General features: G+C 42.9%; 1 protein-coding gene across 1 annotated transcript; it reads left to right on the top strand.

Moving 5' to 3' along the window:
- The first annotated feature begins 997 nt into the window (after positions 1–997).
- LOC148131065 (signal-regulatory protein beta-1-like) lies at positions 998–22,524 on the top strand. Its single transcript, XM_087962384.1, has 4 exons — positions 998–1,115; positions 14,454–14,777; positions 15,665–15,985; positions 18,942–22,524. The coding sequence occupies exons 1-4, from the start codon at positions 1,016–1,018 to the stop codon at positions 19,082–19,084; spliced, it is 888 nt and encodes a 295-aa protein (XP_087818510.1). The 5' UTR covers positions 998–1,015; the 3' UTR covers positions 19,085–22,524.
- The last annotated feature ends 1,072 nt before the right edge of the window (positions 22,525–23,596 follow it).

Below are 23,596 nucleotides of genomic sequence, written 5' to 3'. Positions count from 1 at the left end.
GAGTATATACGGTAAGTCTGATGTTGATTCCTGACCAATCAACTTCAGCTAAAATCAAACTATTTCCCTCCCCCCCCCCCCCAACAACAACAAACTTCATGAAATGTACACTTATTAGGATCTTATATATCTTATAAGATATATATCTGCAACCAATTTGCACCTATTCGTGAGAACAGGTTGTTAACTTTCTAAGCGGTTCGGAGAACCAGTTGTTGGAAGAAATCTCTCCCCCCATTTTATAGGACTAATCCTGTAAGGAAGGCAGGAAGGAAACATTCTGGTGTTGTTTCTAACCTACTCTTTATTGCCCTGCTTACAGAACCTGTCCCTCGGTTAACCCTTATAACAGCTAAAGGTTCTTGGCAGTACGCCCAGACTTACTGTTGCCTGAGCTTCTCCTGAATTTTTTTTTCTTTGCTGGGGCTTGACTTTCTTAAAGGGGAAGGGTTGTTTTAAGCTTTTTACACTGCTGTTGGGAGGGATACTCCCCTGTTGGCAGGGGTGAGCTTCTACCGGTTTCACAACAGGTTCAGTTGAGCGCATGCCCACCCAGGTTCAAGTTGACCATGCCCACCCAGCCACGCCTACCCAACTGGTCATTAGGGCAGAGAACAGGTGGAGGGAGAGGGGGGGAGGAGGAGGAGGAAGACTGTGGGGTCCCTGGTTCTCTTGGAGCTTGGTGATTTTCTTGCAGATGTTTCATTACCCAAGCAGGTAGCATCATCAGTGAAACAGAACAGAAATCTCTGCTGAGGTCTCCATCTTGGTTTATTCCAGCCTCTTCTGGCATCACCTCCATCTGTTATCTTCTACTTTGGGACATTATTAATCTAGAGTTCTGGAATGCCTCCTTAGTTACACTTCCACCAAACAACTGTGCCAAACAAACAAGGCAATTGGCTCAAACTCAGAAGCAGGAAACACGTGAGTTCCTCTTTTGCTCCGTATTTCAAAGGAAACGGTTTGGGAGGGGTGAGAAGTAGACCCAGATGTTTCTCCTGCCACTGTTGGCATGGCTGCCTTGAGGTCCTCCATGCGAATCCTGGGTCCCCTACAACTTTGGTTCCTCCTCCTTGTGCAAGACCTGACAGAGTGCTCCTCTGATAGAATAGGTGAGTATTTTTGCTCAGATTTCCAGCTGGAAGAGGTGGGGAGGTTAGTAGATTCCTCAGCAGGTTCCAGATTATGGACCCTTTGAAGGGAAAGTTTCTTCCGTGGGCTCCTCCCTGAGTGGCCAGGTGAAAAAGTAGGAACGGCCAGGAAGAGGGGTGAGGTTTGGGGGGGTGAGATCAAGAATGGTCCCTGGCTGGTTTACAAATTGTATTGTGCTTCCACTTCGTAGTCTTCCATGACAATTACATTTTATATGTTCTCATACTGTCAATCAAATATTCCTAAATACATTAATATAATTGTTAATCAATCATGTGACTATACTATTATTCATTCATGTTTTACAAGATAATCCATATTTTACTTAATTTGTTTTATGACAGTTCATATTATCATCTCAAATCTATCCTATAATCATTTTGTAGATATAATTAAAAAAAATACATCTTTATATATTCATTATGTCCTAAAAATCTACGTATTGCATTACCATGTTTTATTGTCTAACCATTGATAGAATAGATCCCAAATTTTATAAAATTGTTTATCTTCTTGTTCTCTGTATGCACGTAAATGGAAGAAGGTTTGATGTTTTTATGTTGTGTTTGTTTATGCTTGTCTTAAAAACAATAAAAATAGCTTTTAAAAAGGTCCCTGGTTTAGTGGGGCTCTTAAGCTGCTTTGAGGTAAAGAACATGTGGACAGTTCTTGCATTTTGAGCAGCAGCTTCAATGCTTCTGATGATGGTTTGTTTGTTTTATTCATTTTATTAAATTTATGTACTCCCCATCTCACTGCAAAGAAACTCTGTTTTATCCTAATAGGCTGCCTTAATAGAGATAGATTTAAGATCACATGAAGTGTTAGTACCACTTTATAATGCCTTGGTAAGATCACACTTGGAATAGTGCATCCAGTTTTGGTTGCCCTGATGTAAAAAAAGATGTTGTGAGTCTAGAAAGAGTGCAGAGAAGAGCAACGAAGATGATTAAGGGACTGGAGGCTAAAACATACGAAGAACGGCTGCTGGTATTGGGTGTGTCTAGTTTGATGAAAAGAAGGACTAGGAGTGACATGATAGCAGTGTTCTGATATCTCAGGGCTTGCCCCAAAGAAGAGGGAGTCAAGCTATACTCCAAAGCACCTGAGGGTAGGACAAGAAGCAACCGATGGAAATTAATCAAGGAGAGAAACAACCTAGAATTAAGGAGAAACTTCCTAACAGAATAATTAATCTATGGAATTAATCTAATAATTAATCATTAATCCATGGAACTGCTTGCCTTCAGAAGTTGTGAGTGCTCCAACACTGGAAGTTTTTAAGAAGAGACTGGACAGTCGCTTGTCTGAAATGGTCTAGGGCCGTGATGGCAAACCTATGGCACACGTGCCAGAAGTGGCACACAGAGCCACTTCTGCCGGCATGCAAGAGGTCGCCTGGAAGAGCCTCACTGCGCATGCCCGTGTGCCTCCCCGCCAGCCAGCTGATTGTCAGGTATCTGCCGTGCATGCGGAGGGGGAGACGTGCATGTGGGAGAAGCGCATGCATGCAGCGTGCGGGGGTTGTGTGCACCCGCGCAGAGGCATGCAATGCGGGAGGGTCACGCATGCATGGATCATTGGTGCAGGTAAGCAAGCACGCACGCGGGCGTGCTTTTGGCACACCACGTGGAAAAGGTTAGTCCTCACTGGTCTAGGGTTTCCTGCCTAAGCAGGGGGTTGGACTAGAAGGCTTCCAAGGTCCCTTCCGATTTATGTCATTCTACTCTATTCTATGATAAAATCAGGAACATAAAAGTGGTAAAATTGGTGAGATCAATGAGATCAAAATGCTAGAAAACCAAGAACAAGAACAGTGCTTGAGGTGGTGGTATCTTTCCTATTAATCCACCAGCCATCTCCAGCGTAGATCACTTGCATTAAGGATCCGAGCCAATCCGCAAAGCCAGATTTTGAGACCCTCCTGGAAGGGCAAAAGGGGGAGGGTAGACCTCACACACAAACACACACACACACACACACACACACAGAGAGAGAAAGATGTTCCACAGGGTGAGGGCCATAGCAGAAATGTCTCTCCTTCTCCTAGATCCTGCCAGTCAAAACTCCTTAAGATAACAGATAAACAGATCATCAGAGTTGGAAGGGACCTTGTAGGTCATCTAGTCCAACCCCCTGCCCAAGCGGGAGACCCTACACCATTTCTGACAAACGGCAGTCCAATCTCTTCTTGAAAGTCTCAAGTGATGAAGCTCCCACAACTCCCAAAAGCAAGTTCTGTTCCGTGGGTGGATTGTTCTCACTGTCAGAAAATTCCTCCTTATTTCTAGGTTGAATCTCTCCTTGATCAGTTTCCATCCATTATTCCTTGTCTGGCTTTCAGGCACTTTAGCAAATAGCTCGACCCCTTCCTCCTCTCTGTGGCAGCCCCTCAAATATTGGAAGATGCTCTCCTGTCTCCCCTGGTCCTTCTCTTTGCTAGACTAGCCAGGCCCGGTTCTTGTAACCGTTCGTCGTATGTTTTAGTCTCCAGTCCCCTTGACCAATGGTGTCCTCAGCATGACCCTTCTGCCAGACCAAATGGGGCAGGCCAATCCCATTGGGATGAGATGGCTCCCCAGATGTTTAAAGGCTCTACAGATGTTGCATAACATCCTAGCCAAAGTCAAGGGCTTATGCAATCTTAGGCTGCATTGGGAGAGAATCAAGATCACACAAACTGTTTTTTTTTTAAACAAACTTTATTAATTTTTTTAACACACACAAACAAGACATAGGATGTAGTAACATAAAATATCTTTTCTAGAAGAAACAAATAAACCATCTTATTTGAAAAGAAGATAATTCCAAATTATCACACTTCTATATATATATATTTATCTTATCTAATCAACTTCATATCTTTTCAAAACTTTTCTTTATTACTCCCTTTCCTTCTATTTAATCATATTTCTTCTGCCTTAAAAATATATACTCATTGAATATATTTTCATTAGTATTCTTCCACATCCTGTCAGACTTCAACAAACATTACACAAAACATAAATACATAAAACTTCTTTTTGGAAGGTGGCTTACCCCGAGTTAACTCTTTTTATACAGACATCAATCAAAATTTATACTCACTTAATATACTATCTCATATCTTATTTAGCATTCTCTAATTTTCCATATATTTTCTCTCTCCTACTCATTCTTTTAATTCTGTTTTATTTATTCCATCTCAATTAAATAATTATATTTGCATCTTTGGTCCGTTTTCTTTCAATCACCTACTTATCTTTTCTATCTAATACAATATTTCTCCTGTAAACCCAAATTGAAGTATGACAACTTTTTATCTTCCCCTAAATAACACTTAAAATAAAACATATTTTCCGTGCTGATTCTGCTCCGTACATTCAAAGTATTACATTTCAAAATAATAAAACAAACAAATAATATTGAGTTTGATAAATAATAATAAAACTAAAAACAAGTAAAAAAGAAATATTAAATTTATAATATAATAAAAACAATGTTTCATAGGAAATTAAATTCTATTATTAATTCTTAAACAATAAAGATAATATTTCATGAGAGATTAAACTCTATAATTAAATCATGGCTTCCCTTTAATACATTTTTAAATCATATAATATTCTAATTTTCTAACTCAGCTTCAAATACCTACATTGCATTCTTATGTACTTTTGCAGAATCATTTTTAAAAAAATTATCTCACCCCTTATCTCTGAAAAAAATTCATTTTTAGTATCTTGTTTAAAGCCTTCATGACTTCTCTTTCCTTTTCCCCTTTCTTTCTTCTCCATTCTAACTTTTTGACCCCCCATCTCTCCAATTTCACTCTCTTAGTCTTCCCTCTCTGTATTTCTCTTTTCTGTTGCTTTCTGACATCATATCGCTTTTTCATCTCATTTTTCTTTTTCTTGGTTGCTTTTTTAAGTTCTAAGTTCATCTTTTCCTTGCCCCGCTTCCGCTTTTCTTCCTCCACTAAGTGCGTTTGTCCATTAAAGATGGCTTCTTCTCCTTCATCCCAGCCTTCCTGTCGTTGTCGTATTTCTTGATAGGTAGAAATCGCCATTTCCAAAGAATGAAAGATAGATCCAGAAGAGCCCTTATCTTCTTTTTTTCAGTCTTTGAAATTCCATTTGTAATCCTTCAAAAGATAATGCCATTTTTTCTTTCTTTCTTTTTAACGCAACCCTAATGTCTTTAATCCCCTTTTTTTTAACAAGCTTTCACAGAAATCTCAAAGTCACAAAGCAAACCAAATCAGAGCAAACAGTTTCGTTTAGCACTTTCTTCTTTCTATCTTTTCACCTCCTTTAGGGTAGAATTCAAATACACACTTCCAAGATGATCTTCTAGAAGTCTTAATGTCTTTTAATCCTGTTCTTATAGGCTCAAAGCAATCTCCTTCAGTACAATCTTATAATGAGTCTTTATCTCTTCCCTTCCCCTTGTAAAAAATAAAAGGAATTTTAAGTTTTTAAATCCAATGTCCAGAAATCCTTTATCCCTTGGCTTTAAGTTTCAAATTAAATTACCTTGTGCCCAAGTAGTTTTTCCATATCTCCGTCTGTTATTTCTATGGGGAGGGAGAGTAAATAAAAAAACCTTCCCTTGACAGCTTTCACCGCAGCTTTCCGATCTTCTTTGGGAAACAATGTATCCTCAGGCAATTCAAACAGTTCAGTTTCCAGGGTATTTAAGAGTTGTTATTGTCTCAGCTCAGCCAGCACTTTCACTTTCAGCTTCCTCCAGCACAAATCTTATCCGGCTGCAGGCTTCTTTGTGACGGCCATCACTGACCGCCGCTCCACCACCTTGGGAAAAAGGGGTTTTTCCGGCTGGGGAGGGTCTGCGACACCCCAAACCCCTGTCCGGATCCCCTCTCTCTTCGGCTGCCTCTACAGGGCAGCCATATCCCCAGACCCATTTGGATCGAGGGCACCTTGGCAGCAAGCGCAGCAGGAATCGCGAGCAGTCGCTAATTCCTGCTGCCACCGAAGCCACGCAACCGGAAGGCCACACAAACTGTTTTATAAGGCCTTTGTAAGGCCACACTTAGAATCCTGCATCCAGTTTTGGTTGCCACGATGTACAAAAAAGATGTTGAGACTCTGAAAAGAGTGCAGAGAAGAGCAGCAAAGAGGAATTAGGGAACTGGAGGCTAAAACGTTTGGAATTGAGTATGTTTAATTTTACAAAGTGAAGGACTAGGAGTGACAAAATTTGAGGGGCTGTCACGGAGAAGAGGGGGATCAACCTATTCTCCAATGCCCCTGAAGGCAGGACAAGAAACAACGGATGGAAACTAATCAAGGAGAGAAGCAACCTGGAATTCAGGAGAAATTTGCTAAGAGTGAGGACAATTAACCAGTGGAACAGCTTGCCACCAGAAGTTGTAGGTGCTCCATCATTGGAGGCTTTTAAGAAGAGGTTGGACAACCATTTGTCTGAAATGGTATAGGGTCCCCTGCTTGGGTTGGACTAGAAGACCTCCAAAATCCCTTCTGTTCTATTCTACTGTGTTTCTCATAAAATAAGGCCGGGTCTTATTATTATTATTATTATTATTATTATTATTATTATTATTATTATTATTATTATTATTATTATTATTATTATTATTTTGGTGCCCCGGGAAAAGGGCTAGGCCATCTTTTTGGGGGTGACTTAATTCCCCCCCTCCTTGCATCCTGCCACCACCGCGTTTGGAGCTGCCACTTCCGCATTTGGAGCTTCTGCTTCCGTGTTTGGAGCTGCCGCTTCCGCGTTTGGAGCTGCCGCTTCCGCGTTTGGAGCTGCCGCTTCCGCGTTTGGAGCTGCCGCTTCCGCGTTTGGAGCTTCGCTTCCGTGTTTGGAGCTGCCGCTTCGGCGTTTGGAGCTGCCGCTTCCGCGTTTGGAGCTGCCGCTTCCGCGTTTGGAGCTTCCGCTTCCGCGTTTGGAGCTGCCGCTTCCGCGTTTGGAGCTGCCGCTTCCGCGTTTGGAGCTGCCGCTTCCGCGTTTGGAGCTGCCGCTTCTGCGTTTGGAGCTGCCGCTTCCGCGTTTGGAATGCCGCCGCTGCTCCAAACGTGCTCCAAACAGTGGCAACACTCCAAACACGGTGGCAACTCCAAACATGGCAGCGGCACGGGCAGAAGGGAAAGCAACGGTAGCAGAAGAAGCAGCAGAGGCAGGCTCCTAATGGCAAGTCCCCCGTCCCCCGCCCTTCCCTCACATTTCGCATGTTTTAAAATAGGCCTAAATTTGGGGGGAGGGGCTTAATATGACTTTATGCCTAGAAAACATGCTGGGACTTCCTATTGAGGGGGGCATATTGTTGGAGAACACGGTATTCCTATTCTATTCTATTCTATTCTAATTCTGTTCTATTCTATTCTATTCTATTCTATTCTATTCTACTCTACTCTACTCTATTCTACTCTACTCTAATCTACTCTACTCTACTCTACTCCATTCCATTCCATTCTTATTCCTATTCTATTTAATTCTATTTAATTCTATTCTATTCTATTCTATTCTATTCTATTCTATTCTATTCTAATTCTATTCCTATTCCTATTCCTATTCCTATTCTTTTTCTATTCCTATTCCTATTCTATTCTTATTCTATTCTATTTACTATTCTATTCTAGTTCCCATTCTATTCTAGTTCTTATTCTATTCTAGTTCTTATTCTATTCTATTGTTTTTACTATTCTATTCTATTCTAATTCTATTCTGTTCTAATTGGATTCTAATTCTAATTCAATTCTAATTCTACTCTGTTCTGTTCTATTTCCATTGGTCTGAAATGGTACGGGTTCCCCGGTTGAATAGGGGGTTGGACTAGAAGACATCCAAGGTCCCTTAAACAAAAGTTATGGGTTTCCAGAGACAAACGACATAGGGTAGAGGCTGGCACATGTAGATGACCAATTTTATGCCTGATTTTTCTGCCCGCTCAGAAAGAATGAAACGTGCTTCGAACGAATTGTGGGACTCAGTCCTCACGTTGAGGTTCTTCTTCCAGGCTAGACGCTGATGGACATGCCTTCTTTGCTGCAATCATGTGGGCAAGGAGAGGTTAACCCTGTTGCTTCACAACACCTCGATCACAATCTGAGGTCAGCTAGGTTGGGCAATGATGAACACTAAAACCCTGGAACTCGACCCAAAAGTACTTTTTCAAGAGGCAACTGGACTTTCTGGGTTTTCCTTCGAAGACATTTCGCTTCTCATCAGGACTAGATTCCGCCTTCTACCTGGAGTTTAGAAGACAAAGGCTGCTCTTCTGAAGACAGCAAAGTCCACAATTTGGACCGAGAGGACTGTTGGTTTGAAAGAGGGGTCCAAGAGGCCATCTGTGTCAAAACTAAAGAGCCCTCCCTCAATAGAGGGGGAGGGATTAGGACATCATCTATCTCCATTCTACAACACAGTCCTTTTGACGGTTCCAAGAAGGCTCCACACCCATTTGCACCACTCAGGTGACCCTGAGGACACAGATGAGCCTCCAAGTGGCCTTAATGACTCGCCAAAAGGATGCAAATGACCAGCTGTCTTGCAAGGAATATAAATCCTTCCGTTCTCCACCTTCCACTCAGAGCGGAAGAAGCTTCTTGGATGAGAACTGAAACATCTTTGAAGAAAATCCAGAAAATCCAGTTGCCTCTTGAAGAAAAGAAAAACACCTTTGGAGCAACCATGACTTGGATGGCTGAGAGCCACCATAGACTCTGGAGTTCAACTACTACTTAATCCCTGAGAAGGCCCACCACTCCCCAGCACAGAAGACCCTGTAGTTGCAAGCCTACTTGTTCAAGAAACACAATCCCGTTCAGAATCAAAGCTAACCACAGTTTGAATGTTAATTGAATGGGGGTTTGCATCCACTCTGTTGTCTTGGGGTTCAGTTCAATCCCGGTTCCCCTCATCCAGGCCTTGATGGATTCCAGCCATTGATTCATCTGTGTTACCTCAAGTTCCCTGTCATGCATCCCTCAAGTTATTCGCCTTATCTGAACACCACAACATCTATGGTGTGTGATCTAACGATAAGTACAAATCTGTTATCTAGAAAACCAGGATGTTTTTCTAAATGTGTGCAGATTAAGATAAGGAACCAAGTCTTAACGTAATTTGATTTCAAAGGTCTGGTGGCTAAATTGTATGACTAAGGGTTGAGGGGCCTACGCACATCTAGCTTAATGAAGTGAAAGGTGTTATGACCCAGATGGTCAAGCAAGGCAGGCCTCTAGTGGAATGAGTCTGTTGTGATGGACCAGTTCTAGGAATTAAGCCTTTGTTCCCGACAAATGCCCCTCCCCACAGCACCTCCTTAAGTCTCGTTCCCCAAGTTTTTTTTGTGAAGAGGGGCGGGGTGCTCTCCTTCTGAGTAGTTGGGTCAGCCTGCGCTGTTCTTGCCTTCTCTCTACTCTCTGAGCTCTCGGATCAAGAGGGGGTGATCCTTGTTCATCGCCTGAGCTCTGTCTCTCATGTTCACTGCTTAGCCTCTCTTGGTCATTCTGCCCCCCTTCCTCCCTGCCTACAAGTTGTCCCAATCCTGACAGGCCTTATAGCCTGACTGGGCCTGCTCCTCCGTACCAACAAAGCCGACCCCTCGATCTCTGTCGGTTCCATTCGCAGCTCATCTTCCGCTGCACATTCAGGCTCTGATGGGGACATGACAGAAAGACTACTGTGTTTCCCCCCAAAATAAGACCCTGTCTTATATATTTTTTGCCACCAAAAAAGACACCAGGCCTTATTTTCGGATAGATGTCATCCACTGACTAGCCTCACTTGCGTGTGTCACCCCCAGCCTCCTTTTTGCTGTGAGAGGCCTTCAGGAACTTCTCCTTCTGCGACCGGCAAGGTTTTCCTGAAGGCCTCTGGAGCTGATAACAGAGCTCAGGATCGATCCAGAGCTTTGTTCTCAGCTCCAGAGGCCTTCAGGAAAGCCTGGCCAGCCTTGCCAGCTGCAGAAGAAATGAGCCAGCAAAGCAGGTGTCGGCGGGTGCGAGGCCTGGCTACAACTGTCCAAAGGTAAGTAGTAGGGCAGCTCCACACACACACACCACCATTCCCACCCTAGCTTAATTTTTACCCATCCACTCTGGAGTGGGCAGGATCTTAATTAGGGCTTATTTTGGGGGGTAGGGCTTATATTGAGCGCATGTGAAAAAATCAAGCTAGGACTTACTTTCCGGATAGATCGTATTTTTGGAGAAACAGGGAACTAGGGGGTGACATGATAACTGTCTTTCCCAACTTGAGGGGTTACCAGAAAGAAGAGGGGATTGATTTATTCTCCAATACACCAAAGAGCAGGACCAGAAGGGTGGAAGAGAGCTCCAATCTAGAACTAAGAAAACATTTCCTGACGGTGAGAGCAATTCATCAGCGGAACGGTGAAGAAGAGATAGGACAGTCATTTGTCTAGGGTGGGATAGGGTCACCTGCCTTGAGCAAGGGGTTGCACTAGATTTATAGCAACCCCCAATCTTTTGGGCACCAGATACTAGATCCATGGAGAGAGGTTATTTCCACGGACTGGAGAGGGTGCAGCTTCATGTGCTGTCTGCCATCCCGCAGGTGGGGCTTTGCTTCTTTGCATGGCCGGTTTCTGGCATGCTATGGGCCAGTGCCAGTCCACAGCCCAGGAGTTGGGGACCCCTAACAAATTGACAGAGTTAGAAGGGACTTTGTAGGTCATCCAGTCCAACCCACCCACCCCCAAGCAAGAGACCCTACACCATTTCTGACAGATGGCAGTCCAGTCTCTTCTTGAAAGTCTCAAGTGATGGCGCTCCCACAACTTCCAAGGGCAACTTCTGTTCCATGGGTTGATTGTTCTCACTGTCAGAAAATTCCTTATTTCCAGGTTGAATCTCTCCTTGTTCAGTTTCCATCCATTATTTCTTGTCTGGCCTTCAAAGGTGCTTTGGAGAATAGCTTGACCCCTTTCCTCCTCTCTGTGGCAGCCCCTCAAATATTGGAAGACTCTATCATGTCTCCCCTGGTCCTTCTCTTCACTAGACTAACAAGGCCCAGTTCCTGCAACCATTCAACGTATACTTTAACCTCCAGTCCCCTAATCATCCTGGTTGTTCTTCTCTGTACTTCTCAACTTCTTTTTTTTATATTGTGGTGACTAAAATTGGATGCAGTACTCTAGGTGTGGCCTTACTAAGGTTTTATAGAGTGGTATTAGTACCTCACACGCTCTTGATTGAATCCCTGTATTAATGCAACTTAGAATTGCATTGGCTTTTTTGGCTGCCACTGCATACTGCTGACTTATATTTTTAATTGGTTTTCTCCAATTAATTCAGACTCCAAGATGCCTCTCCCAGTTACCGCTAGTAAGCCTGGTTTCACCCAGACTGTATGTGTCCTTTTGGTTTTTCTTGCCTGAGTGTAATACTTCACTTTTCTCTACACTGAATTTCATTTGTTAGATAGGGCCCAGGGTTCAAGACTGTCAAGATCCATCTGGATCTTGAGCCTATCATCTATTCTAGGCAGTCCCAAAAGTGCTTTTTTTTTTTTTTTTCAGGAGGCAACTGGACTTTCTGGTTTTTCTTTGAAGACGTTTCACTTCCGCTCTGAGAAGCTTCTTCAGCTCTGGCTGGATGGTGGGGAGTGGAAAGATTTATACTCCTTGCAGACAGCTGGTCATTTGCATCCTTTTAGAGGGCCGCTGAGGCCACTTGGAGGTTTATCTGTGTCTTCAGGGTCATCTGAGTAGCACTCCTGGTTCCTTGTAGTTTGCGAATTTTCCTCTGGAAATCCATCCCTACTCCCACACCATTCGAAAGAGGTTCATCCCAAATTGCATAGCTAAAGGTCTATAGAAATCCTCAGTCATCCAGGTCAGTTGTCCCAAAGGTAGGGTAGGAGTAGGAATGGATTCTCAGAGGAAAAAAAAAACTGACCATCTGTCTGCAAGGAATATACCTCCTTCCAGGCCCCACCATCCTATCAAAGCTGAAGAAGCTTCTTGGATGAGAAGCGAAACATCTTCAAAAGAAAAAAAAATCCAAGAAAACCCAGTTGCCTTGTGAAAAAAGCACCTTTAGGACAAACCATGACCTGGAGGACTCTACACACTATCATCTAGGGAGGTGGCTATTCTGACCAGCTTAGTATCTTCTGCAAATTTGATAAGTTCCCCTTCTATTCCTTCCCCTAAGTCGTTTCTGAAGATATTGAAGAGTCCTGGGTTAGAACTCAGAAGACCTCTGAAGTCCCTTCCAGCCCTATTATTCTATGGTTTATTCCTCCTCTCTCTTCCTCGCCCCACTTTTCTGCCTACGTGGTCTTGGTCGTGTTTGGAATTATCTACTTTCCTTCATCTAACAAAACAGTTTTCAGCCTTGGAAATAGACCCAGCGGTTTTTTGCTGTTGCTCGATTCCACATCGTACCCACAAGTGACAAATCGTTAGAGTGGTTTGACTTGCGCAACTTTCTTGTGAGAGATTAAAAACAACTTCTGTCCGTTCTGAATGTACGCCATCCAACGTTTCCCGTACGTCTGTCCTCTCCCCTTTTAATTTTCCATTTCAAACGGAGATACGGACTGTGAGACACACAGACATGAGGTGGCTGACACAGGGAGATACACACACACAAACGCACACACACACAAACAAACACACACACACACACACAGCCACAGGCATACTTATTTAGAGGGGCTGTTGCTGGGTTTTTAGCTTCTGCAAAGATGCTTGGACAATTCGGTAGCTTTTCCTGAAAGCGTTCCCTTGGTCCTTGGAAAGCCTGTGAAGATACTGTGCAAAAGAGCATGGTTTTCAAGAAAATTAAAGGTAATTGTTTTTATATATAGGCCAAAGAACCAAGAGCAGTTCTAGAAGAAGATGGAACATAGAATCATAGGACTGAAAGGGACGTCAGAGTAGAGTAGAGTAGAGTAGAGTAGAGTAGAGTAGAGTAGAGTAGAGTAGAGTAGAGTAGAGTAGAACAGAACAGAACAGAACAGAACAGAATATATGGAATGGAATGAATAAGAATAGAATAGAATAGAATAGAATAGAATAGAATAGAATAGAATAGAATAGAATAGAATAGAATAGAATAGAATAGATGGAATGGAATGAGTAGAATAGAATAGAATAGAATAGAATAGAATAGAATAGAATAGAATAGAATAGAATAGAATAGAATAGAATAGAATAGAATAGAATAGAATAGAAATAGAAATAGAATAGAATGGAATAGAATAGAATAGAATAGGAATGAGTAGAGTAGAAGTAGAAGTAGAGAATAGAGTAGAGTAGAGTAGAGTAGAGTAGAGTAGAGTAGAGTAGAGTAGAGAGTAGAAGAGAAGAGAAGAGTTGGAAGGGACCTTGAAGGTCTTCTAGTCCAACCCCCTGCTCAGGCAGGAAACCCTATAACATTTCAGGCAAATAGTTGTCCAATCTCTTCTTTAAAAACTTCCAGTGTTGAAGCATTCACAGCTTCTGAAGGCAAGCCATTCCACTGATTAATTGTTCTCACTGTCAAGGAAATTTCTCCTTAAATCCAGTTTGCTTCTCTGCTTGATTAGTTTTCATCCATTGCTTCTTGTCCAACATCTTTTTTACATTGTGGTGGCCAAAACTGGATGCAAATCAGAGGCGGTATTAAGCAGGTTCTGACCAGTTCTGGAGAATGGGGAGCAGTAATTTTGAGTAGTTTGGAGAACCGGTGAATCCCACCTCTGACTGGCCCCGCCAACCCCATATCTTCTCTGCCATTGAATCCCAGCTGATCTGCTGGGTCTTCTTTGGTTGCCCTGCACAAGACAACGGAACTGGAAAGCAGGTTAGTGAGGTGGGGAGGGAATGGGGATTTTGCAATAACCTTCCCCTGCCATGCCCACCAAGCCACGCCCACAGAACTGGTAGTTAAAAAAAATTAAATACCACCACTGATGCAAATATTCCAAGTGTGGCCTTACCAAGGCATTATAAAGTGGTACTTACACTTCACGTGATCTTGATTCTACCCCTCTGTTAAGGCAGTCTAGAACTGTGCCCATTCATAAATGTTAAGAATAAGAAAACCATAGGCATTGACAAATTTGCCATCGGTCAATTGCAGAAGGCAGCTTGACTTGGAACAGCTTCCATCCTGCAGTGATCTCTGTAACACCATCAAACATCCAGATTTGCCTATCCCAGGTCCTTGGTAAGGACTTGAGAGGTAGACAAAAATGCCAAACCCAGTCTGAACATCTGACTGACTGTGCAATTAATAACAATAATAATAATAATAATAATAATAATAATAATAATAATAATAATAATAATAATAATAGTAAGCCGTTTTCCTTTTCAGTTGGTGGGCGGCCCATTACGAACCGGGAATCTGTGACAATCACAGCAGGCAAGACCCTCATTCTCACATGTATCCTGACTCAGAAAGATCAGCCAGCAAGCGCCGAATGGTACAAAGACCTGGGCAATGACCAGAAGATAATTTACAGGGAAAGTGACAAATCTTCTCGTGGGGTGAGGCTCGTTCCAGGATCGCAAACTGACTTCAGTGTCAGCCTCAACAACATCAGCCCTGAAGATAGCGGGACCTACTGCTGCTCGTTGGTCAAGGAAGGTCCCCAAAGCAGAAAATCTATCAAGACCAGATCGGTGGTCTCTGTGATTGGTAGGTGCTCTTTAAATGTTTGAGATTAAGGAATTTGGGGAACAAATATCCAACTCCTTTGGCCTCTGGGTGATTTGTTGGATGAGGTTAATTCCTCGGGGAATTTGAGGTAGGAGGGAAGACTTGCGTGATGACCCTGGGGCACAGCACAGAGATAACACAGGCAGATGGCGATTCAAACCACACCTTTGGTGCTCCAAATTTCCCCCAAAATGCTCCCAGCACGTTTCTGGCAAGTCCCAGAGCAAAGTGATCACATACAAACACATAAACACACCCCTCAAATAGCCTCTGGTTGCAAATAGTCCAGCCCACCACTGTGTACACCAAGACTGCACAGAACAAATCAAGAAGTTCAGGAAACTAAAGGATCCAAGTAATGTCCAGAAAGCCAGAAAAAAATGCAAGGAATCCAGGAAAGTTCAAAGTTCAGGGACTCAGCGTTTGTTCCCGACAAATACCCCTCCCCACAATGTCTCCTTAAGTCTCATTCCCTCGGTGTTCCTTGTGAAGAGGGGCGAGGTCTCCCTTTCCTCCCGAGTAGTCGGGTCAGCCTGCGCTATTCTCACCTTCTCTCCAACTCTCCGAGCTCTTGGATCAGGAGGGAGTGGTCCTTGCTCCTCGCCTGAGCTCTGCCTCTCGTGTTCGCTGCTTAGCCTCTCTTAGGTCATCTTGTCCCCTTTCCTCCCTGCCTACAAACTGTCCCAATCCTGAAAGGCCCTGGCCTGAGTGGCCCTGCCATTCCCCATTTTCCTCCAAGGCCAACGAAGCCCCCCTCGATCTCTGTCGGCTCCAGTTCCAGCTTGTCCTCCCCTCAGGCTCCAACGGGGGCATGGTATCTTGGTAGGAGGGAACATCAGCTGATGTCTTCATGCTTCCTTTCTCAGCTCATCCATCCCAGCCTTTGCTTCGTGGTCCTCCAGACAGCATCACGGTGGGATCCCAGATTGCTTTCAGTTGTTCTGCAAAAGAATTCCCCTCCCAAGAAATCACAGTCGTCTGGTTAAAGGACAGCAATGAAATACAAGCTGCCTGGACTGACATTCTGAATTATACTATGGAGGCGGGCATCCGGTACTGCGTGGAGAGCACGGTGGACATCTTGCTCAGACCGGAAGATATGGGGTCAGTGCTGTCATGCCGGGTCCAACACAGCTCCTTGGAGGACTCCTTACAGCAGGACCTTCTACTCGGTGAAGTCGTAAGAGGTAGGTGAGCTCCGGGTCACAGAGAGGGACGAGGCCATGGAATCTTAACCTGGCAGTGGGCCCTCCATGGCAGAGTTAAGGCACTAAGCAGCTTCTCAGCCCCCCAACAACATTTTCTCAACACAAGCTACCTCACAGACCAGTGGTCTTGAGGAGTAGGTCTTCAGAAAGACCTCTGGCTGTCTACATCCCAGTGACATGGGGTCAAGTGTCATCTCATAAAGCATTTATATGGACTTTTTAGAGTTGCCAACAGAAAGGGAGGTGGGAAAGGGGTTTGAAAGAGCAGTGCGGCAGCTTGGAAATCGAAAGTGCATTCTGTTGAGGTAATTCCCCATTAGGAGAATGAGCGCGTACAGGGAGACGTAGTGAGAGTAGTGTTTGAATAACACACACACACAGCACACAGATGCACTGTACAGTTAATGTAGGTTTTTTACTTTCAATAAACGTTTAAGCACAGTCCAAACAAGCAGTCCAAGTCATTCACATTTAAAGCAGTCAGTGTTCAGTCCAGGGATAATTCCAATATCAAAGTCCAGTATCAAAAAACAGTTCAGTAACAGACTTACATCAAATCCAAGAATAACAGTCAATAAGGAAAAATGGAGGAACAGCAACTCTTTCCAACAGAAGGAAACAGAGATTCACTCACTTCACTGAGACTCTTTTCTGAGACTTCCTGAGACTAAAACAACCCAGGTTTCTGGCTCCATCTTATGGCCATTTGCGGAACCACACCCAATTACAGTTTTTGCATGCTCTTAAAGATACAGTATTAAAATGTCTGTCCTGGTTTATATATTTCCAACCCAAATAGCTGTTAGGTGACTTACATTCCTAACTCATTCCATACATAGTTTTTCAGAGATTGTAACTAGGTGACTGAAGTTTCTGCAAATTTCTAACTGGAGAACATGATTGATGACTCTGGGCTATGGATGTGTCCCACTGGAGAATATGAATTATGATACACCCAGGGGGGGTGGGGGGAAACCAGGGTCAAAGGTGACAATGAATGATGTGTCTCAGAGTCGGCTACACCCAGGTAGTGCCAGACTTTTTAACTCCCAATAAATCCTGTTTAGTTTTGGAAGTTTGGCTCGAGATTCAGGATTTAATTGGGGGAACTGCCAGAACCCTGACATCAAGATGAATAGAGTTCCCTGTTGGTGAGATACAATTTAATCCTGATTATCCTAGAGTTGTTTCAGTTTGCTGTAGTGGTGTGTATCATTATGGTCTGTCGCACTATCAGCCAGATGTTCAGAGTAGATTTGCCATGATTGTCCACCTATCAAGACCTCCTGAAGGACCTGGGATAGGAAGAGGTGCATGTTTGATGATGTTAATAGATATCGTCATAGGGTGTAAGGTGTTCTGAGTGAAGTTGCCTTTTGCAATTGTCCGACGTTGAATTTGTCAATGCCAATGATGATGTTCAAGTGATGGTCCAGATGTTTGGGAATTTACCTAAGGCACCTACAGTATGATTATTGGTGCTACATTTTCATTTCTTTTTTTTCCTTTCATTCTTTCTTTCTTCTCTCATCTATTTTTCTATCCTCCCTCCCTTCCTACCTACCTCCCCCTACCTTCTTCCCTTCCTTTCCTTCCTTCCTTCCTTCCACCTTCCCTCCCTCCCTCTCTTTTCTTTGTTTCTGTTTCTCTCCCTCCCTCTCAGGGGTGGGATTCAAAAATTTTAACAACCGGTTCTGTGGGCGTGGCTTAGATGGTGGGCTTGGTGGTCATGTGACTGGGTGGATGTGGCTTGGTGGTCATGTTATTGGCTGGGTGTGGCCAACTCAACATCACTCACATCGAGGCACGCTTCTCCTTGCCTGGCCTCTTGTGACTGTGGATGCTGCAATGGTCGTAAGTGTGAAAAATGGTCATAAGTCACGTTTTTCAGTGCCATTGTAACTTTGAATAGTCACTCCACACTAGCAAAGTACCAGCAAAGGAGGGGAAAAAAACTCTAGAGAAGTTCATGAGACAGGAAATCTAGTCCTGCCAAGAACGTAATAAGGGTTAACGGAGAGGCAGTTTCTATAAGCAACACCAGAATGTTTCCTTCCTGCCTTCCTTACAGGATTAGCTCTGTAATTTCTTCTAACAACCGGTTCTCCCAACTGCTTAGAATGTTAACAACCGGTTCTAGCGAATAGGTGGGAACTAGTAGAATCCCACCCCTGCTCCCTCTCTCTCTCTCTCTCTCTTAATCATCTCAGGCCCTTAATCATTTCAGGTGGGATGCTTCAGGGTGCGGGAGATCCTAGATGCATACTTAACACAGATACCTAGCCATCTGCTCTGCACCCACCCCCCAAAGACCTCTCCCACACTTTGAATAGAATTGATTAGGATTACATCCAAATAATCCACTATCTTTTCTCCACAGACTCAACACCAAAGTTTCCCATTAGTCTCTCGATTGCCGTCCATCTTCTAGTAGTTTTCCTCTTCCTAATAAAGCTGTGTCAATGCAATTGTGCAAGAAATCGCTCCAGAACATCCCAGGAAAGCGAGTCAGTCTGGAAACTCAAGTTAAGGATCCCTATTCCCAAAAGACTTTCAGGACGAGAAAGAATCTGCTCAGGGCCATGATGCTGAACCTATGGCAGAGCCATTTGTGCGGGGACGTGAGGCCCACCCAAATGTAGCTGCACTGCGCATGCGCGCACCTCCCAGCTGATTTCAGGCCCATTTCAGGCCCTCCCTCCCTCTCTTTTCTTTCTATTTCCCTCCCTCCCTCTCTCTCTCTCTCTCTCTCTCATCTCAGGCCCTTAATCATCTCAATTAGGGTGCCTCAGCATGGGGGAGATCCTAGGTGGCCCTGCACAGACACCTAGCCATCTGCCCTGCCCCCCACCCCCACCCCCCAAAGACCTCTCCCACACTTTGAACAGACATTATTAGGATTAAATCAAAATAATCCACTGTCTTTTCTCCACAGGCTGGACACCAAATTCTCCCACTAGTCTCTGGATTGCCCTTTTCCTGAACAAAGCAGCCGTCCTTCTTCTTGTCTCTTTCCTCTTCCTAATAAAACTGTGCAAGAAACCACTCCAGAACATCCCAGGAAACGAAGCCGTCTGAAAACTCAAGTTAAGGGTTCCTATTCCCGAAAGATTTTCAGGAGGAGAAAGAATCGGCTTCGGGCCATGACGGCGAACGTATGGCACACATACCACAGTTGAGACACCGAGCCATTTGTGCGGGCCTGCAAGCGCCAGCCGAACTTACCTGCACTGCGCATGCGTGCGCCTCCCAGTTGATTTTTGGCCCGTTTGAGGATGTTTTTGCCTTCCCAGGGGCTCGAGGGAAGCCTCTGCAGCCTTTGGAGGCCGGAAAATGGGCCTTCTGGAAATACCAGAAGTGCTGAAATTGGAAGTGCCAAAACGGGCCCGTTTTTCAGCCTCCAAAGGTTACAGAGGCTTCCCTCGAGCCCCCAGGAGGGCAAAAAAGGCCTCAAACGGGCCAAAAAAAAAACCCAGCTTGGAGGCACGTGCATGCGCAGTGCAGGTAAGGGGGCAGGGGGGGTTGCACGTGCATGCGCAGGGGACCGGAGCGCATTGCATTGTGGGTGCTGGCACGCCCATGCGCACACACTTTCAGCACACCACAACGATAAGGTTCGCCATCACTGGCTTAGGGAATCAATCATATCATTGCTAAAAAATACTTGTATAATGCTTCATCCTTGCAACCCCATCATGTTATAAGCCTATAAAACTGAAATGGAGATATAAAAATCAAGCTCACACTGTTTTGCTGGGTCTGTGGCGCAGAGGAACCGATATTTAAAGGTAAATTTCTTATTCTTTGGGTTTGCTTTTTCTAAAAAAAATAAAACAAGTAAGCTGAAGCAATTTTGACGTTCATTTAAATTGTGGGACACCCCTCCTACTTCCTAGAGAATGAAATATTTTGGGGCATATTAAAAAGAGGCAGAATATTATATTTCCCCAAAGGAGAAATGGAAAAAAATCTTAACAAAGGAAAAAAGCCACCCCAATCTTCCTGCCATAGCCTCAAGCATAAGCTTGAAGTCTTTAGAGATTAATATTTTGTACTTATTAAGAAGTCCAGGTCATCCTATTCATAAACAAAACGCCTTCAGCCACAAGCTGCCACCCAAGGTTGGAGCTGTTGGGATGAATAATTTACATCCCCCCACCCAGCTCCAAGGACAGGACCTTCAGAACAGAATAGGATTAACCCACCACCATTGAAATAGCAAAAGACACAAGGCTCACTGCATTGCACAACCCCTCTGGAGCATCTCAATCACCAAACCCGAGAACCACAGGTGGTGGATTCAGCAGGTTCTGACCAGTTCTGGAGAACCGGTAGCGGAAATTTTGAGTAGTTCAGAGAATCATCAAATACCACCTCTGACTGGAGATTTTACAGTAACCTTCCCCTGTCACGCCCATCAAGCCACGCCCACAGAACCGGTAGTAAAAAAAAAATGTGAATCCCACCACTGCCTAGAACCCTATATAAATCCATCCACTCATTCAGCCATTTTGTCAGCTACCCCAGAAACATGTTGCTGTCACTGTAGTTTCTGGGAAACCAAACAAACAGAGACCTCCTTTCCTTCCAGCCAGCCTCCATTTTATTTCCACGGTTTTTCTCCTGGCTTGAATTGGATTGAATTTTTCTTCCAAAAAAAAAAAAAAAGATAAGGAAGGAAATAAAAATTAAAAGCATTTGCTTAAAGAAGTTATAAAGGAGCCAATATAAAAGTTTGCATAAATTGAGGGTGTAGATATGCTTTGGAAATATGAAGAAGAGACAATACTTCTGTTCTGACCTAGGCTTCCTTAGAAAGCATAAAACGCAATCTTAGTCCTGGCAAAACCTCTTTTTATTTCCATGGATGTGAATTACGTTCATTCACAGCCTGCAAGGCTTCACAAACAGTCTTTCAGGGGAATGTTTATAAACACCCACCTTATCACACTTGGGATGCAGCCAGAGAACTTAATTGCCAGACGCAGGGCAAGGCCAAACTTGACACAGAGTCAAACAGAACTTTTCAAAGCTTGCATCGACCAGATGAACTAATTGCTTCCTGCGAAAGCTCACATCCCATTCACTCCTCTTTTTTTGTCCCATGGGAGGGGCCTTACTCCTGAGTTGACCCTGCTTTCTCAATTGTTCTTGTTTTCTGGTAGCCCTGTGCATGTGCAGGCTGGGAACTGGTTCCATAAGCTCCCCCGCCTCACTGCTGTCTGAGCTGCTGACTGCCAGCCTGCCCTGGCATCCCTGCCTCTGATGCAGAGCCCTCGTGTGAACCCTCCTCAGCCTCCAATTCTGGCCCAGGTTCCTCCCCAACCTCCTCACTACTGTCTGACTCTGCTGCCAGGTCTGTCAGCCGCCGGCGGGCCACAACAACCTGGGTCTATACAGGTAGTCCTTGAGATACGGCCTTCATGGAATTTGCCCGTTAGGCTCGTAAATCAAAGCTTTGTCAAATGAATCGGAATCATTTTTACAACACCTTTTTTACCATGTTCATTAAGCAAATCACTCAGGTCATTAAGTGAACAACGATTGGGCTTGCTGTTTGCTTCAGTTCATTAAATGACCTCTGCCGTCATTAAGCAAACTGAAAGTCTAGAGAATTCCAAACTGCATGTGAACAAACCAAGAATAGAATGCAAAGTATCTTTTTGCAAGCAATTGCAAACTACAAGTTGTCCTCAACTTATGACCACAATTGTGCCCAACATTACTGTTGTTAAGTGAGACATTTGTTAAGTGAGCTTTGCCCCCTTTAGACCTTTCTTGCCATAGTTGTGAAGTGAATCACAACTAGTTGATATTGTGTTTCCCCAAAAATAAGACCTGGTCTTATTTTCTTTCTTTTTTAAAAATTTATTGGTTTTTAAAAACAAACATAAACAAACAAAACATAAAAACATCAAGCTATCTTCCATAGGTGTACATACAGTGTGCTGGTTGGTTTACAAATTGTTTTGTGCTTCCATTTCGTAGTCTTCAATTACAATTACATTGCATATAATCTCATATTTTCAATCAAAAATTAAATACCTTAGTATCATTATTAATCAATCATTTGACTATACTTTTTTTCATTCATGTTTTACAAGAAAATCATAATTTACTTAGTTTATTTTATAACAGTTCATATTATCATCCCAAAACTATCCTAAAATCATTTTGTAGATATAATAAGAAAGAAGTACATCTTTATATATTTATTATTTTCTAAAAGTCTACATATTTCATTACTGTATTTTATTGTCTAACCATTGATAGAAAAGATCCCAAATTTTATAAAATTGTTTATCCTCTTGTTCTCTAATTTCAAATGTCAATCTACTCATTTCAGCACATTCCAATGTTTTCTTAATGATTTCCTCATGTGATGGTGTTTTCTCATTTTTCCAGTTTTTAGCAAATACAATCCTAGCCGCTATTAATACATTTACAATCAGGTATTTCAAGTCTTTACTATATATTTCAGGTAAAATTCCCAATAAAAATATCTCTGGTTTCAAGTCTATATGTTTTTTTGTCATTTTTTCCAACCACGTGTGGATTTTAGTCCAGTATTTTTTAGCATCCGCACAAGTCCACCACATATGGTAATATGAGCCAGGTGTCTGATGACATTTCCAACATTTTTCGGATTTATTCTTGAACATTCTTGCTATTCTTGTCAGGGAAAAATGCCACCTGTAAAACATCTTATACAAATTTGCTTTATATGCTGTTGACATTGTCATTTTATAATTTTGAGACCACAATTTTTGCCATTTCTCTAAATCGATCCCATATCCAAAATTCTTCCCACAAGCAATCATAGTTTCTTTAACTTCTTCTAATTTAATTTCTAATAAATATCCATACAGTTTTTTAATCACCTTTTCATCAGTACCTGTCAAAATCTTATCTAAATCAGTCAATTTATCATAGAAACCTTCCATTTTAGAATCTTTATCATATCTAGAACGTATTTGCGCATATGAAAACCAATTCATCTTTATACCTTGTTCCTCTGGCTTTTGTATAGATTTGAGTTCACCCTTTTCATTCAATATTTCACCATATCTAACTGTTTGTTCCTTTTTGTATATTATAGGATAAGAAAATGCTTCAATAGTCGATAACCAGACTGGAATTTTCAAATAACGTTGTCTTTTAATCTTCTCCCAGTTTAACCACAGAGACTCCCGTATATAATGTCTTCTAAAATACCCCTGTGTTTTAGTTCCTTTATACCATAAAAAAGCATGCCACCCCAACAATAAATCATGTCCTTCTAATGTCAACAAACTAGCATTTCTTAGTGTTATCCATTCCTTAACCCACATCAGATTTGTAGATTGATAGTACAACTCCCAATTAGGCAAACCAAATCCTCCTCTTATTCTAGCATCTTGCAAAAGTTTTAACTTTATTCTCGCTTTCTTACCTTGCCATATATATTTCAACACAATTTTATTTAAATCTTCAAAATAGTCTTTTCCAAGCCTAATTGGTATTGTCTGAAACAAGTATAAAATTCTGGGTAGAATATTCATCTTGATTGTTGAGATTCTCCCTATTAATGACAATTGTAGATTTTCCCAT

This window comes from Notechis scutatus, chromosome 3 (assembly GCF_049901735.1).
Source record: "Notechis scutatus isolate UNSWTSFEM ecotype Mainland chromosome 3, rNotScu1.2, whole genome shotgun sequence".
In the NCBI taxonomy this organism is placed as follows: domain Eukaryota; kingdom Metazoa; phylum Chordata; class Lepidosauria; order Squamata; family Elapidae; genus Notechis; species Notechis scutatus.
Note: the sequence above shows the minus strand (reverse complement) of the source record. Positions and strands in the feature narration are given on the sequence as shown.